The following is an 18,459-nucleotide window of genomic DNA, read 5'->3' on the forward strand; positions in this document are numbered from 1 at the left end:
CCTTGGTAAGAGATGTAGGAACCTATGGTGTTTCAGCCTGAGGCTGTCCTCAGGCCCTCCTCTAGCTTCAGATCAAAGAAGTTCTAACAAGGTGGGGCAGACCCTGAGCAAGGTCACACACGTACTCAGGAAGAACTGGAGAGGGATGCAGCTATCTACTTATCTCTGGCTGAATCTGAGGTTGTGGGCAAGCAGAAAGCGAAATCCAGGATAGACCTAAAACTGTGTGAACTCTGAATGTGTTATCTAACCCGCAAGCAGGCCCATCACCAAATACCTGTAAGAAATACAAAGCAACCAGGCTGAGCTTGTAAGAAATACTAAGGGAAGTTCTTCAGGTTGAAAGAAAATGACACCAGATTGTAACTAGAATCCATATGTAGGAATAAAGAGCATTAGTAAAGGTAATTATGTAGGTAAATATAAAATATGATATAAATATGTTCATTTCTCTTTTGTTCTTATATTTTTAAAAAACAAACTGATGGGGTGCCTGGGTGGCTCAGTGGTTAAGTGTCTGCCTTCAGCTAAGGTTGTGATTCCAGTATCCTGGGATCGAGCCCCGCATCGGGCTCCCCACTCGGCAGGACGCCTGCCTCTCTCTCTCCCATTCTCCCTGCTTGTATTGCCTCTCTTGCTGTGTCTTTCTCTGTCAAATAAATAAAATCTTTAAAAATATAATAAAAAAATTAAAAATGAATGGATAAGAAAATAATTGTAAAACTGTACTTCTGGGCTTATACCAAAGGAGGATGTAATATACATAGCATTATTATTTCAAGGAGGAAGGGGAGAATGGAATGCTGGAGCAAAGTTGCTTGGTTTTACGTGTTAACTTAGTATTAATTCGAGTAGAGTGTTACAAATTAAAAACCTACCAAGTTGCCTAGAACAACCACTAAGAATATAACTCAAGACAGTAGTAAAAAAAAAAAAACAAAAAACAAACAAACAAAAAAACCCAAATGCCTCAGCAAAGGAATTAAAATGGTAGACTAGAAAATATTTAACACAAAAGAAGGCAATAAAGGAGGAAGAGAGAAACAAAAAGAACATGAGATATATAAAAATCAGATAGTAACAGGGCAGACATAAATTCAACAGTTTAAATAATTACATTATCTATAAATGGATTACACACACCAATAAAAGGAGGAGACTGTCAGAGTACATTTAGAAGACAAGATTCAATGTATGCTCTGTACAAGACACACTTTATAGATTCAAAGACACAAACAGGTTGCAAGTAAAAGGCGTGAAGAACTTATTCCTTGCCAACAGTAACCACGATCTGTATGTGAGACCTCTGGAGTGGCTCTACAAATTAGACTTTAAGATAAAAAATGTTCATAGAGAAAAAAAAGGGAAATGTTTTCTAATTATAAAAAAGTCAATTTATCAGGGAGATATATCTGTTATGAACATATAACCAACCACCCAACAACAGACACCAAAATACATGAAAGCGAAAGTTGAGAAAACCGAGGGAGAAACAGACAATTCAGCCTAATAGTGAGAGATTAAACACCCTAATCTCAGTTAACATAACACCTTCTAATGTAACTACTTTATAAAGGGCAAAACCATATGATCATCCAAATAGACAAAGAGAAAGAATTTGCCAAAATCTAACACATTCAAGATAAAAGAAACTTCTTAACAAACAAAGGAATTCAAGAGAACTTCTTCAACCCCATAAAAGGCACCTACAAAAACCTACAATTAACATCATATTCAATAAACAAAGACTGAGTGTTTTCCTGCTAAGATAGGAATAAGAAAAGGATATCGGTTTTTTCCACTTTTATTTCACATTGTAATGGATGTTCTACCAATGCAATCAAGGGGGGCGAGGAGCAGGAAAGAAAGGGCATCCGTAGTGTAAAGGAGAAAAACAGAACTTTATTATCAGAGGACATGATCCTGTTTGTAGATAAAGAATGCACACCAAAAAAAAAAAAAAAATCCACTAGAATAAACTTTTCAAATAAGTCACAGGATGCACGACTAATATTTAAAAAACCAGGTGGTGGGTATTAAGGAGGGCATGGACTGCATGGAGCACTGGGTGTGGTGCAAAAACAATGAATACTGTTACGCTGAAAAGAAATAAAAAATTAAACACACACACACACACACAGACAAAAACCCCCTCAATTTCCATTCCTCCCATATTATGTATGCAGTGAACAATTTGAAAAGAAATTAAGAGAACAATCCCATCTGTAGTAGCATCAAAAATACTTAGGGATAAATTTTATAGAAGACACCTAAGACTTGAACACTGAAAACTATAATATCTTGCTGAAAGGATTTCAAGAAGAAAAGATAAAGGGAGAGACATTCTATATTCATGAATTAGAAGAATCAGTACAATTAAGATAAAAGTTCTCCCACCAAATTGATCTAAAGTTTTAATGCATTTCCTATCAATGTCTTGGCAAGCAAAAATTGACAAACTCGCCCTAAAATTTATACGGGAATTCAAAGGACCCAGGAAAGTCAAAATAATTTTGAAAAAAAAAGTACAAAACTAGAGGATTCTATAAGATTTCAATACTTACTACAAAGCTATGTTCATCAGGACAGTGTTGTTTTGAGAGATATATAAGCCAGTGGAATAGAATTGAGGGTCTAGAAACATACCCTTAAATTTAAGGTCACTTGGCTTTTGACAAAGGTGCCAAGGCAATGTGACGGAGGAAAGAGCCTTTCCAAGGATCAGGCAGGGACAATGAGGTGTCAAAATGGTCCACTTTAAAAGAAAAAAAAAAAAAAAAAGAATTTCAATTCTTACCTCAGGCCATATCCAAAAACAGATTCAACATGGATCACAGAGCTAATGTAAGAGCTTAAATTACAAAACTTTCAGAAGAAACACAGGAGGAAGTCCTGGTGACTCCGGGTTGGGCAAGAGCTCTTAGGACACTCAAAAGCACAATCCAGAAACAAAAGTTATGTTAAATTGGACTTCGCCAATATTAAAATGTTTGTGCTTCAAAGACATCATTAAGAAAAGGAGAAAAAAAGCCACAGACTGAGAGAAAATATCTTCAAATCAGAAGCAACAGAAAACTTGCAACCAGAAGATAACAAAGAATTATCAAATGTCAGTGTGAAGACAAACCACCCAACCAAAAAAAAAAAAAAAAAACCAGGCAAAGCCTTGATTACATTTTCCTAAAGAAGATATATGAATAGCTAATAAGTACATGAAAAGACATTCAAAATCATTAGTCATTTTGGAAATGCAAATTAAAATCGTAACAGCATACCACTTCATAAGCCACTAGAATGTCTACAATCAAAAACAGACAATACGGTTGTGGAGAAATTGGAACTTTGTATATCTGAGTGGAACATAAAATGGCACATTTGCTTTGGAAAGAGGGCTTCCAGTTTCCTAAAAATATTAGACATACCCCAATATCCAGTGGACTTTGTTAAGTGAAATAAGCAAGGCACAAAAAGACAAATTTTGTATGATTCTAGTGAAATTAGTGAAGTTCACAGAAAGGTTGAATACTGTTTACCAGGGCCTGGTGGAGAGGGGAGAAGAAGGCAGAGCTACTGTTTAATGGGTGTAAATTTCTGTTTGCAATGATGTAGAAGTTCTGGGGATGGACAGTGGTGATGATTGTACAAAAATCTGAATTTGGTTAATATCACAAATGGTACACTTAAAACGGGTTGAAATGGTAAATGCTATGCTCTGTATATATTATCATAAAAATATGAACATGCAGGGGCACCTGGGTGGCTCAGTTGGTTAAGCGTCTGCATTTGGCTCAGGTCATGATCCTGGGGTCCTAGGACTGAGCCCCACATTGGGCTCCCCACTCAGCAGAGAGTCTGCTTCTCCCTTTGCCTCTACCCCTCCCCCAATTTATGCTTTTTCTCTCACTCACTCTCTCTCAAATAAAATCCTTTTTTTAAAAAATACATATAAATGTTAAACAAATTACATATGACTTTGCAATTCCACTTCCTTGTATTTACCCGAGAGAAATGAAAATACATATCCAAAGACTTTTACACAAATATCCATGGAACCAGTACTGATAACAAAAACAGAAAAAACCCACTGATTTTCAACTGACAAACAGAATGTGAGGTATACCTATACCCGTCCGTCTCTCTCTAGATCTCTCTATGTATGCACGTGGGTACACACACACACACACACACACACGCAATCAAGTATATATGTGTGCGTGTATATATACATACATATATATATACACACACACACTTATATATGTATATGTACATGAGATATACATACAAAGGAACATTCTTCAGCAATAAAAAGCAACAGAACCCTATTGTAGTACAATAGGGATGAACCTCAAGAAATGTAATACTAAGGGAAAAGGCCAGGATCAAAAGACAATATAATGTAAAAATCAACTTATAAAGGTATTAAATCGAGAGAGACCAAAGCTAGATGACTGGTTGTCTAATGCTGGGGGCGGGAAATAATACATACTACAATAGGCATAAGGGATCTTTTTGGGGTGATAGAAATGCTTAAAAAGCAAATTATGGAGATAGTTGCATAGCTCAGTAAAGTTATTAAAATTCACTGAGTTGCACACTTAAAAGGATAGATTTTATGATATGTAAATTATAACCCAATAAAGCTGTTTAAAAATAATTTTCCCACTGTCAGGTATGTAACTCCCACTGACTTTTTAAAGTAATAGCTTTATTAAAATATAATTCACATATTATACAATCATCTATTTAAAGGGTACAATTCAGTGGTTTAATGGTTTTTAGTATATTTATAGTTTGGCAACCATTGCTTCAATAAATTTTAGAACTTTTTCATCAGCTTCCGTCCAAATCCCATACCCATTAGCAGTCACTGCCCCTGTCCCCTCTGGGCAACCACTGATCTACTTTCTGTCTCTATGGAAATGCCTATTCTGGATATTTCATATAAGTAGAATCCTACCATGAACAGCCTGTATCAGTACTTCATTCTTTTTTACGGATAAGTAATAGTCCATTGTGCGAAAACGGCACATTTTGTTTATCCATCCATCATTGGTCATTTGGGTTGTTATCACTTTTTGGCTATTATGAATAATGCTGTTTGGAACATCTGTGTACCGGTTTTTGAGTAGACATATTTCATATCTCTTAGGTATATAACCTAGGAGTGAAACAGTTCGGTCATATGTTTAACTTTTTGAGGAATTTCCAGATGGTATTCCAATATGGCTGCCAACATTTTACATTCCCACCAACAGTATATGAAGGTTCCAACTTCTCCACATCCTGTCTCATGTTTCTTATTAAGTCTCTTTAATTATAGCCATCCCTGTGGGAGTAAAGTTTTCTCACTGTGGTTTTGATTTGCATTTTTCCTCATGGCTAATGGCATTGACTGTCTTTTCATATGCTTATTGGCCATTTGCGTATTTTCTTTGGAGAAATGTCTATTCAGATCTTTGCCCATTTTGTAAATTGGTCCATTTGTCTTTTTAAGGTTGAGCTGTAAGAGTTCTTTATTCTAGATACAAGTCTCTTGTCAGATACATGATTTGAAATATTCTTTCCCATCACCTAGGTTGTTTTTTCACTTTCTTGATGGTGCCCTTTGCAGCAAAAAACTTTTTAATTTGATCAAGTCCAGTTTATATACATTCTTTTGTTGCTTCTGTTTCTGGTATCATATTGAATAAACCATTGCCTAATTCAAGGTCATAAAAATTCAAGCCTATGTTTTCTTCCCTAGTTTTTATAGTTTTAGGTCTTATAATTAGGTCTTTGATCGATTTTCAATTAGTTTTTATATAGGTATGAGGCAGGGGCCTCTGACTTTTAAGACAGGCACAAGGGCAGTGTTTCAGAGAACTGAGAACCAAATAAAAAATAAAGCCATCCAACCTCTAGGATGATGGTTCTGGAGATAGTCAAGACTACACGAACAGCTTATTTTTGCACACAGCCATCTTTTAATTCCTGTACCAAGCTATTCATTCTAATATCCTTCCTCTGAAGAAGGGGAGCCGGTCTGGACATAACGGGGCATAGAAAGGAGGAAGCACTTTGTTTGGGGATCACAGGAAACCACTGATAGTGGAATGGCTGATGCGTAGGCCCCAGTTCCATTCTGTGGTAGGAATACCTCATTGTCTACTTTCCCTTCTCTATTTTGGTAATGGGATGCCTGAGTGGTACTGGGAACACAGTCTACCAACAAGACATTATACTTCTCAATTTCCCTGCAGTTAGGTGTGGTCATCTGACTGATTTTAACTGGTTGAGTACAAGAAAAGCGATCTACTTCTAGGTCATATTTTTAAACAAAAGAAATCACTTATCCTCCACCATTCCCAATTTCTTCACCCCACCGCACCCCCTTTTTTTCCTTGCAGTACAGATCTGAGAAATGATGCTAGCACGTTATTTTTGATCATGTATATGAGGAAAATATACCAGGATGGTTGGTCTCAGTGGTGTTGAATATTAGAATCTTCTGGGGAGCTTGAATCAAAAGCTGGTGTTTGAATCCCATCACGGAAATTCTAGAGATCTGTTTTTTACTATTTGTTTTTTTTGTTGTTGTTGTTATTGTTTTTTTAAGATTCATTTAGTTATTTCAGAGAGAGAGAGAGAGAGAGAGAGCAAGCAAGCCGGGGGGAGGGGCAGAGGGAAAGAATCTCAAGCAGACTCCAGGCTGAGCTCAAATCTCACGACTCTGAGGTCATGACCTGAGCCGAAATCAAGAGTTGGATGCTTAACCAACTGAGCCACCCAGCTGGCCCACCACAGAAATTCTAATGCAATCGGTATGAGATGCCACCTAGGCATCAGGGTATTAAAAACTCTCCATGGGGCGCCTGGGTGACTCAGCGGATTAAAGCTTCTGCCTTCGGCTCAGGTCATGATCCCAGGGTCCTGGGATTGAGCCCCACATGGGGCTCTCTGCTCAGCAGGGAGCCTGCTTCCCTTCCTCTCTCTCTCTCTGCCTACCTGTGATCTCTGTCAAATAAATAAATAAAATCTTAAAAAAAAAAAAAAAAAAAAACAACTCTCCAGACGAATCTCATGTGTGGCCAAGGGTAAGACCCCTCCTCCAGGGCAATGGTTTGTCAACTTCAGCATGCTTCAGCATCAGCTGGAGGGCTTATCAAAACACGATTTCCTGGGGTATCACCTTCCAGGTGTCTGATTCGGTGACACCTGAGAATGTGTATTTTTAACACATTCTCAGGTGATGCTACTGTGCTGGTCCAGGTACACTTTAAGAAACCAGCAAGATAAAAGGACACTGAGCCCAACCTGGGCTACCCTATATTCTTACTTAGATGAGAAATAAATGTATCTTGAACTGTAACGGCAGCTTAGCCTACATCCTAACTAACACACATTGCTTGGATTGCTGTATTCCAACTGGAAAAGTCAAGGTAAACAAAATTTTTCTCATTTCATGCAAATTCACGCATGCAATTTAAGGCCCCTTGGCATTAGAGCTCTTTTCCTACAAAAGAAGGATGACTTGGAACACTGCACTGTTTACAACAGAATCCATTTCTCCCGGTAACTGGTGAACACAGTCCACAGCGTCCTGCTCTGGCAGCACTGTTCAGGCATTGAGGGGATTATGACCCACGCAGGCACCTCAGTTACTGTTCCCATTTAAGTCCCAGCCACAGGTGGGTAACCCAAGGCTTTCAATGCAAATCCACTTGGAACAAACCATAGCAACGATTCTGAATGATGGAGAAAGCTTTTCTAAATAGGGCAAAACAGCACAAAGGGTGTGGATCCATTTTTTCCCTCTTCACATACGACTCCAAAAGGGACCTGCAGTGCTCCCGGCACTCATCGCTTAATTTTCGGGAGGAGACGCTGGGTATTCCTGACACCAACCCGAGTCACCAGTGGGGGCATAAGCATGTGTGGGGCCAAGGGTAAAGCTAGGAGGTCATCTCCTGAGAAAGACTATTTAGTCCCAAGCTCTCTGGTAAAACTCTTTACTGATGTTTAATAATTTCCTGAAAACTTGTAGTATCAAAAGGGGATGGGGAGGTGGGATTGGATGGCCCCAGAGTAGAAACTAACAGAAGAAAGGAAGGAGCTTCTGTACCTTACAAACTGGCTGAATAAGGCTGTTGTGTTCCGGATGATTCGAGCAGCCTGTGACTCCTCGCGCTGGCATCTCTGCAGTGTTAACCCGTCGTCCATGTGGCCTTCCTGGTGGAGTATAACCTACCCACAGAGCCAAGGACACCGGATCCAGTTACATGCTACTTCATAGCTGGACAGTCACCATTTCTTGCCAGATTCCCCCCATCCCTTATATTCCTTCTCCCCAACCAAGTTCCCCCGAGCCCCCTTGAAAATGGGCCATTAATGGAGTTATTCTGCCCGCACTCCCCATTACTGACCTATGAATCATTCCTGAGACACAGTGTTTTGATGAAAGTAAAATTTCATGTGCCACTGTGGTATGAGTTACAGTAAATTCCTTAGGCTTAGACGGCTCATTTGAAAAGGTGCAAACATATTTTGTAATAGATTTTTCTCTTGAAATGAACACAAAACCTTACCCTTGGAAATGGAAGAAAGTCACTTTGTTAAGAGCCTTTTCCTCCAGAGATAAATTGAGCAAGAAAAGCAAGTTAAAGAAAAATGCTCTACTGGGACTGGGCTTGGGTTCCTCTCCTGAAGGACAGCTACTGTTGAATATACAACTGGGGAAGCAACTCTTCTCATGGAGGCTGAGAAGGACGTTTGAAGGCACAGGCTCTGGTAGTAGCTGACGTGGGTTCTAGTCCTACTCTCTTACTTTCCAGCTGTGTGACCTCAAGCAAGTTACTTAACTTCTCTTTGCTTCAAATTCACCACCAAATGGACTTCTAGAGTCATTTTGAGGGTTAAATGATCTACATATCAATCACTTACCATGTTTCCCAGAATCTAGGAAGTACTCAGTGAATATTTCTTATAAGGGGCTGTATATTACTGATCTTAAATCACTTATCTAAAAGCTAAGTATATGTATTGATCACCAGTGACATCAAGGTACAATTTTTGGGCACAGTTACCAGCTTTGAATATGGAGGTCAGTGGGTTTCTTCCCTTGAAAGGGTCAAGTGTATGCAGATACTATCTAGGATGTTTTGATTCTGGTTCAAGTCAGACTTAAACCCTCGTTCAAGTTCCTGACATGGTTCCTCTTGAGGTGAGTTAAGGGAAGAGAGACCATTTATAGGTGCCAGGGTCTGGGGTGGGGTCAATTACATAAAACCAGTGGTTTCAGCAAATATCTTTAGGAAAAGGGGTTCCAGACTCTCTTGTTCTTAGCTCAAAGAAACTTCTTTTCCTTTCCATGTAGAAATCTATGATTATTCTTCTGAAATTGTGTCCTAACATAATGAGTTCACACATGACGTAGAACACTGGCTTGCCAAAGTTTATATTCAGTTTTGACAATGACCTTGCACCCCATCTGCATACTGTAGCGTAAGGGTTAGCCAAGGATATCCCTAGGGCTGGATTCACCAACTGTTTCAGAACCACTGTGGGCAGTGAGAACTGCCCAGCAACTGTTTAACAAGGGTGCACTGAGATTTGGCAATGCATTGCCATTAGGTTCGTTCTGGCCCCAGTCCCAGTATTCGGGCCCCTAAAGACCAAATTCCTGACATTTTTGCTTGTTCAGATAACACATTCAAACCAGCCAGCCAAACAGGAAAGTAATGAGAAATAGGGGGAATGCAGCTGTTAGGACACTGTTATTATGGGCCCTACTGATCACCACAGCCCACTTTTTCTCTTGGAGGATTCCCATAATTCAAGAGAAGACAGCAGAAGCCTGGGATGGGAATGGCAAAGAGAGCGCTTCCTTTAAAGGGAGTTACTATTAGGTTTTTCATGGTGTCTATTTTCCATTGCTTTTTCTAGGTCCCTGTTTTGTTTTATAAAATGCTTAAAACAGATTTGAACATCCTTTGTATTTTTAGAAAGAAACTTAACCTGCTCCTCACAAAATAGAGCAGGGCAGCCCTGTCAGGGGCTGAACATCAGGACATCATTTAGAGAGTTTCTGAAAGGACCTTGCAGGTTCATACGCACACGGCTGCAGTTAAAGGAATATGTAGACTATGGTCCTGGACGAGAAAGGCAGGGACAGGCAGAAGTCAGCAACACGAGGTGGGACTTCTCCTCGTTGACAGGGTCATTTTAGTGTGTCTCCTCCCAAGAGGAGAGCCAAGATCCACAAATTCCACCTCTTTAAATGCCATCATTATCTTAGTAGGTATGGAATATTGTGGAGACTCTAGATGATACCACTGCACTCCACAGAGGATTTAATTTTCTTCTGATGGATGCCAAAAATCCATCCATCCTACCAGCCTACCTTCAAGTTGCCCTTATTTCCAGGGGTAGTTCATACTCCTAGGGTAGAGCCCTTTTGGGATTTAACTGAAAGCCTACTATATTTTCAAGGGCTATTCGAACTTGAGGGACCCTAAACCCTAACCTTAGTATCCCTAGGATTGTCACGGTGTTGACATCTCCACTTTGCTCTTCTCCACTAGAGAAGCACTGTGTGCTTTCTGTTTGCTATCCTGGCTTCAAAGCCCACCCCCGGTCAGCTTAAGGGGAAATTGCATATAGAATTTCAGGTTCATGTTTCTATAGTTCCCTCCACTCTAGAACCATGGCCCCATAGGTCCCAGAAACCCTGGCCAACCTTATCTCTCATCTGTCTCTCCAGCCCAGTGAAGCTAACACAAGACCCCATTCCTTGGTGCTGCAACTCTGCCAATATGCTGAGCGGCAGGTAGAGACCAAGGTGTGGCTCACTTAGTCTGCGCACTCGCCTTCTGTCTGGGGTCTTTAGTACTTCTGCCCTAGAGGCATACCCTGGTTGTTGAAGCCATCGAGTGGTTTTGGTTTTTCTTTCTTTCTTTTTGTTTCGTATTTTATCCAGCTTTGATAACTGTTTGTAGAGGAAGGGAATAGGCTGTAATTTAGTCAGCGTAGTTGTTATTTATTTTATTTTCCCTCTCCTCTTCATGATTTCAGTTTCCCATTTCTGGATACTTTCCTGGGTATGTTTTACTTACACAAAAGCAAGCTATTACCTTATGGTTTGCTCCCATGCTCTTTTCTTACAAAAATCAGCATTCTGAACTTTCCATCACCTCCATATTAGGCTGCTAAACCCAAGCTACAGGGTACAATGGCTCCCAGAACCCTCTTCTAGGGTTCCTTGACTACCCAAACCGGTGTTTTGTAAGGGTTTTTCCAAGGGAAATCATGCCCCTGGCATCTATTTTCTGGTTCTTATCAAAAGAAACACTATTACAGGAACTTTCTGGCAAAAAGATGTGGTGTGTCTCCAAGCCAGTTTTCCACTGCAGCCGGCTGGGATGGACCACTCAAATCGTGTGCGTTCCGTGGACGTAGCATCAACACACTATATGTCATCTTTCTGCACTTTGGTTCCTGTGGGCTTGTTATCATGCAATCTGCATTTTCTCTGTAGCAATTCTATTTAGTCTCTATATTATGAAAACCACACAGTAACTCAATTATCCACTTAATGGAAGAGAGCAATGGTGTGAATAATCCCCAAACAGCATATCACCAAGAGTTACTATTTCAGGTTTTCGAGTGCACTGAACAAATTCTAGCCCCTCCTCAGATTTGCCATGTATTTTTTTCTTTTCTATTCTTTGCACTGAAAATAGGGTCAAAATAACTGAATGAAAGAGTATAACCTATCACAAGATAACTCTTCAGAATAGCAAAAATAGTAAGAAGTCAACACACATCATGTCCGCCTTATTCTCATAATCACTTTTCTTGCCTAGCTGCTTCTACTTCGGGGTAAAACAATTCCAGACAACCTTTCTGACCCCACCTTTCTTTTCAGAGGTCCAAGGCGGGAGGTCTTGGCATCTTGTGCTTTGTAGGTCACCCACAGACCGCTGGCTATATGCTGCACAAAGCAGACGGAATCTCCGTACTTGATTTCTGGAACACCCATGCCTTCTATATCTCGCTTGTGACTGGAATCCAATTTCTCCTTGATTTCCTATTTCACAGAAAATGAAACAAACATGGGCACATCTGATTAAATAGAAATGCAATATAGAGAACAAATCACCTATGCAGAATTTGTAAGCCCCGGAACCCATTACCCAAATCTTCATGATATGCCTGTCCAAGCCAGGATTTCAGAAAGACTTGCTTCCCTTATCTGCCATTAACTGTAAAAAATCAATGGATTCCAAGTTTCAGCCACTTTAAAAATTACTTAAATCTATGAGGAAAGGAGGCAGCTGGTAGGGTCTCTTTTTGGTTCTGATCGTATGTAGTTCTCCATTGCCTTTCTTAGTTTTCTCATCCTGACTCAGCCCCCTTAATAATAATCAACACTTTAATAGCCAATTAACTTATTTTCATCAAGTTGTATCTTCTGTAATTTTAATGGTTATCTGATAGAAACTCCTTGACTGGAGGCATTAAGTGTATCTGTTAACAACACATAAACGTCTTTAATAGAAATCAGCAGAGAGAGCAGACCCGTGGATCAGGTAGGGGCCATAGTGCGGGAAGCGAAACGCAGTCATCGGTGTCCCTGTCACTCACGGCCTCCTCGCCTGTGTGTTGCAGCCAATGGCTTTCATTCTTCAGTTGCTACTGTTTTGCTACAGCTTTTCTCCAGGATGGAAAAAGGAGTGGCTGTGCATCTGGGATGTCCGTTTGGGGACACGCTGATGTACCTGGGATGGAGTGAGTTGGGAGGCCGACCCGGGGCGCACAGTAACTCTGTCCTTTTCTCATCAATCAGGGCCTCTGAAAGGTTTGACTCTACTTCCGTTCCTTCTCTACATCTTGCATTAAATTGCTCACTTGTAAAAGCCATTAGCTGGACAGCATTTTCAATTTTTTACAGCATAAAAAAATGCAGCATGCTGTTCCCTCTGCTTGTGACCATCTGACACTCCCTCCTGATGATGCAACAGCAGCAGCACACCTCCTGAGCTCTCACCGTGTGCGAGGCAGTGTTCTAAGTTTCTTACATGGGTTGACTCTTCATAACAGCTTTGGGTGCAGCCGCAAATACGACCCCAGTTTTTCAGAGAAGAAAATGAAGACACAGAGGATGAGCAATTTGCCCGAGGTCCCTTAGAGGTCATCAAAGAGCTAAGACTTCAACGAGGAAGTCCAGCTCCAGAGACTGTTCTTTCCCCTGCTCTGAACTCCTACTCACCGTTCAACACCCTGTTCGGATGCTGCCTTCCCTATGAGGGCCGAGCAGTCTCTCCCACTGGATTTCCCCAGCACACTCTCATTCCTTCATTGAGCACTTAGCACATCATAGTGTAAATGTGCTTGTTTATAGGACTCTTTCCCTGTGCCAGACTAAAAAAAATAATCAAGGGCACTGGCCAGACTTCAATTAATTTTGGATTCCTGATACAGAGAATCAGGTGCCTTTCAATTACTTAATAAACATATGTATTTGGCTAAGCTATTTTTTTCTTTCGAATACTTTTTTTTTTCATTTCCGTTCTGATTTCCTTCAAACCTTCAAAACAGCAAAATTAATTGTTTTGTGTACATTTATAGGATCCTCTTGGGCAATGTTAATACTTCACAAGAAAATTCTTATTTTAAATGTATGTTGAAACATTGGCTGGATTTTTAAATATGACATTTCTCAAAATGAATGTTTCTAAAAGAACTTATCTTTGATTTTATTACAAAAGCCAATGGAAAATAGAATTTGATCTACTAGGACTTCTTTGTAGGTGGGTGGTCAAGACTGCATTGATTTCACCCGGGACGATGGATACTTGATTTTTATTCCAGAAATACCCATAGTCCTGAAGATACTTAGGCCAGCAATAGGACTTAAAATATGCCATAGTTCTTCTCTCCAGCCTGTTCTCTAAACCACAGACAAAGCAGCAAAAGATACATACTGCAACTGTTAAATATGAATAATTACATTGATTGCCAAGCGCTCACAGTTAAAATAGTGCATGCTCCCAAACTATCAATGACTACATTCCATTTATTTTCCCAATTTTGTTTATTTAAATATGACTTGGCCAGAAGAAGAGAAATGCTAGGATGTATTTTTCTTGAGCCTGAAATCAATGGATCATGACTGTCTATAGAATGGGGTATCTCTCAGTGTCTTTGTTTTTACAAAACAGTATGCACTCCCAAAACTCTCTGATGGTCATTGCAGTGGCCACTTCTAATTTCAAAGAATAGGAGCAACAGCAAAAGAAACTAAGACATGGAGACAAACCAATACTAAAGTCTACTCAACCCGAACTTAAAACACCACCACGGATACACTAAGGAAACGAGAGTGGTCCATGATAGCGAAGCCAGATTCGGCTGATGGCAGGTTGGTGACCTTGACTTCTGAGCACGAATGCTCCCCTCTGTGTGCACTCAAATATGACCCCATAAGCACTTACTCTATTGCTAGAAATGGACTCTTTCTAAATGGTAGGGCTAATCCAATTACTCCCTTCCATTAACTCCCCAATTCCTAGAAGATACAATTTTCATTTCTGAAGTTCATATATACAATACGCTTTAACCAAATTGGACTATGTTTCTTTGATATATCAAGGTTCCCTTCCTCTGGGCCTTTACCCACACTACCCTTTCTGCATGGAAATCCCCTATTTCATCTTTGCATCTTTACATGTCATCCACGGAGCCTTTCCCAGATCCACCTTTACATTTCCCCTGATCCTGTGGCACTTTCCTTCTCTCTCAAGCTCTATACCATCTTCTGGGATAGGAGTCCCTTGCTGGCATGCTTCCTGTCCCCTACCAGATTGAAAACTCTCCAAGGACAAAACTTGAATTTGCTTGTCTTCACTTAAAATAGGTTGTAAATAATCTGCTTTTGTTTTTTGTTCTGTGGGCATCAATTTTTTTTTTTTTAATCTCCATCGACTTCCCTATGTTAGATGATTAGCGGATTCTAAGGGGGAATAGGATTCTTGGTGTTGAAGGGTAAATCATCATCTCCTGTCTTCAGAGAGAATTTATGAAATGGTCATGACCATATCACAAGCATCAAATAAATATCTGGTTTAGACGATTAAGTTGCTGCTCTCCAGAGTGATTTAAGATTTCTAGGAGGACAAGGAAGGGAACAGCAACTAGGGTTTGTCTAGTGCCTACTCAGAGCAAAGTATTTTGCTTAATACTCTACAATGGCAATACCATCAGTGAATTTACCAGAGACCTACAAAGTGCTATGTATTATGCATGATACTTTAAGAATATTTTCTCTCAACCTTTTAATGGTCCTTCTGTCTTCAGTTCTCTTACTCTATAGGTAATAAAACTGAGGTTTGCAGAATTTGAGTAATTTGCTCAAAGTCCTGTAGCTAAGTAACAGAACAGAATCCAAAATCAACTAGAATTCCAAAGCCCATTTGTCATTTGAACATAATTTTCTGAATGGTTTTCATTAGCATAGTTAAGGATTAATTGTATTAATGTTTCAGTTGTTTTAAGGCTATTGCAAAGAAGAAAAGGCCAAAAGTTTGAAAATATATGCAGTTATTTTATGAAAAAATGGCTCTGGGCTCATAGAAACTTTAGGGTCATACATACAAACCAATAATGACAGCAAGGTGACATGATCTATATTCAAGGGGCAACTAGGGTTTGGGAGAGAGAAGACCTTATTGTGTTTGACAGTTGGGGATGATTTTATACAAGACAGACACCCGATATGAGGTTGGCTAGGAGTGAGAAGTGAGAAAGGAAAGAAGGAAGGTGAGTTGGTTTTGGTAAGACGGATGTTGTGTGGCAAGGAGAGTGGTTGATGTCCAGGAAGGGACTTGAACGACAAGGACTCTAAACTTTGTACAAGTTTCTCCAACTCACAATGTTAACAGACTTTGTCTGGGAAAAGAGGACTTTGGACAAGTTCTTTATCTTCTTCCAGGAGTCAAAGGGAACATTAGGGCTTAAAGAATATGGATTGTTAGGAGTCCTATAATAAAAAACAAAATAACAGAAGAAAATAAAACCTGCTGAACTCTGCATAATGCAGCAAGTGCAGCCAAATTACTTTAAAAAAATTCATAAAATTATTGTTTGGAATACCTCTTGGGAAAAGCTAGTGTTGGCAATGGAAAGCCACAGAGAATTTTAAGTAGAGGGCTAACGCAGGGCTGTGTCTTAGAATAATTGTTCCAGCAACAGTGTGAATTACAGATTGAAAAGAAACAAGGCCAGAGACAGGTGGTTTTTAAACTACGACATCAGTACCTAGCGTATCTGGAACGGAGAAGCTCCTAATTCATATTTATTAATTAGAGTAAAATTTGTTACTTGACACATTGAAACTGCCTGTGTCCACAGAGGACAGCAAAGTACCTTTCTAACAGACTGTAAGCACCCAAAAATGTTTCAGGGATAAATGTTCATGGGAAGATGAGAACCATTCATGGATGCTGGGGTAGGCCATCAAGAAAGGCCTGGTTAGCCTGTCCCTTCCTGGAGAAACCTTCCTGTCTCTGGAGAAACCTTGAGAAACAGCCTTTAGGTTCACTTCCCCACAAATATAGTCCTTTCTCAAATTTCTAATCTAGAATAGGAGGTCTTAGAATGGCCTTAAAGAAGTCATGCACTGCAAGACATTGCTAGGATCCTGGCTGCATGGGAGGCCAAGGAAAGCCCCCTGCTGTTCACTGTGTGTTGGGGGACCAGACATGAAGGAAGGTGTACTTCTCTAGTGGGCTCTTCTCTCCATCTTTCTCCTTTAATTCCTATACCATCAGCGTGAGGTAGACAGCGCTACTGCCATTTCATGGATAAGGAGACACACTCCCAGGTCATCTTCCTGTCTCACTGAATCCTTACATCCACCCTTCAAGACATACTTCTTCACCCCTATTTTTTGGAGAAAAAAAAAAAGAGAGAGAGACATTAAGGCTGACCAGCAAATGGGGAGCCAGGATTCTCACTCAGGTTTCCTCTACTTCAAAGCCCTTGGTTTTCCTTGACTTCTTCTCTATTCGGTCCACTTTGAACAATAAAGACTTGAGAATCATTGATTTAAAACTTAAAAATACTGTGTAGACTGTCAGAATGGCTAAAATTAACAACACAGGAAACAACAGGTATCGGTGAGGATGCAGAGAAAGGGGAATCCTCTTGCACTGTTGGGGGAATGCAAGCGGGTACAACCACCCTGGAGAATAGTATGGAGGTTCCTCAGAAAGTTAAAAATAGAGCTACCCTATGACCTGGCAATTGCACTAATAGGTATTTACCCAAAGGATACAAACATACAGATTTGAAGAGGCACATGCACCCCGATGTTTATAGCAGCAATGTCTACAGTAGCCAAACTATAGAAAGAGCCCAAGTGTCCATCAACAAATGGACATATTATGGGATATTATTCAGCCACCAAAAAGAATGAAATCTTGCCATTTGCAGCGATATGGATGGAGCCAGAGGGCATCATGCTAAGTGAAATAAGTCAATCAGAGAAAGACAAATACCATATGATTTCACTCACATGTGCATTTAGGAAACAAAACAGATGAATGTGTGGGAAGGGCAGGGAAAAAAAAAAAGAGAGAGAGAGAGGGAGGGCCAGGCAAACCTTAGAGGCTCTTAACAGTAGGGAACAAACTGAGGGCTGATGGAGGAAGGTGTGTGGGGGATGGGCTAGATGGCTGATGGATGTGAAGGAGACACTTGTGATGAGCACTGGGTGTTATTTGTAAGTGACAAATTACTAAAGTCTATTCCTGAACCCAATATTACACTGTATGTTAACTAACTAGAATTTAAATAAAAATTTGGAAGGTGAAACAATAAAGAATATTATATAAAGTTTATTTGAAATGAAATAAAACTGGTGTCCCTAAATGCTTGAATCTCATGGTAGATATTTTGTCCTCTCCTTTTTCCCTCTTTCCTCTGTACCTTTCTCCAGCTGAGAACTCCGTGAGGAAGTGGAGCAGGTCAGGGGGCTGGCACAGAGCCCATGTTTTCCTAAGGGATGACCCATGAGCCCAGCTGCCATCTTGATTCTGGCTGCCAGGAGCTGCTACAGTTAAAGGGCACGTGAGGCCAGTCTACAGAGATGCTTTCCATGCACAGCAGAGAGAGTAGTGCACAGCTTTTAAAAGGCAGGGAAGTCAGGTTTGACCAAGTGCTTAGCACATACTAGATATTTGATAATTGTTGACTCAACTGAACGTAATGTTTTTATACACTGAGGAAAAATTTCCTCTCATTGTGAACAATGATAGCTCTACATCTTACTGCAATAAAATAAGCAAACCTTGAGATTCTATCTGGACCATTCAAGACTTATGGTATAGTCATGAGAAATAGCTATAAAATAAATGGCTACATGAGATAAGGCTTGATTTAATATCACTAATTCACTCTTCCCTGAAAGGAATTCAACAC

The 18,459-nt window shown here is 40.0% G+C and overlaps 1 protein-coding gene across 2 annotated transcripts in view; it reads right to left on the minus strand.

Moving 5' to 3' along the window:
* RYR3 (ryanodine receptor 3) overlaps positions 1-18,459 on the minus strand; it is a gene marked incomplete at its 5' end in the record, with an annotated part of 503,048 nt that overhangs the window by 244,750 nt on the left and 239,839 nt on the right. For both annotated transcript variants that reach the window (XM_080809903.1, XM_080809904.1), the window contains 2 exons: positions 8,105-8,226; positions 11,894-12,067. In XM_080809903.1, the coding sequence (XP_080666029.1) occupies positions 8,105-8,226; positions 11,894-12,067 (296 nt within the window). The remainder of the gene's footprint in view (positions 1-8,104; positions 8,227-11,893; positions 12,068-18,459) is intronic.

The sequence above is a fragment of the Martes martes genome, assembly GCF_963455335.1.
Source record: "Martes martes genome assembly, chromosome: 7".
Classification (NCBI taxonomy): domain Eukaryota; kingdom Metazoa; phylum Chordata; class Mammalia; order Carnivora; family Mustelidae; genus Martes; species Martes martes.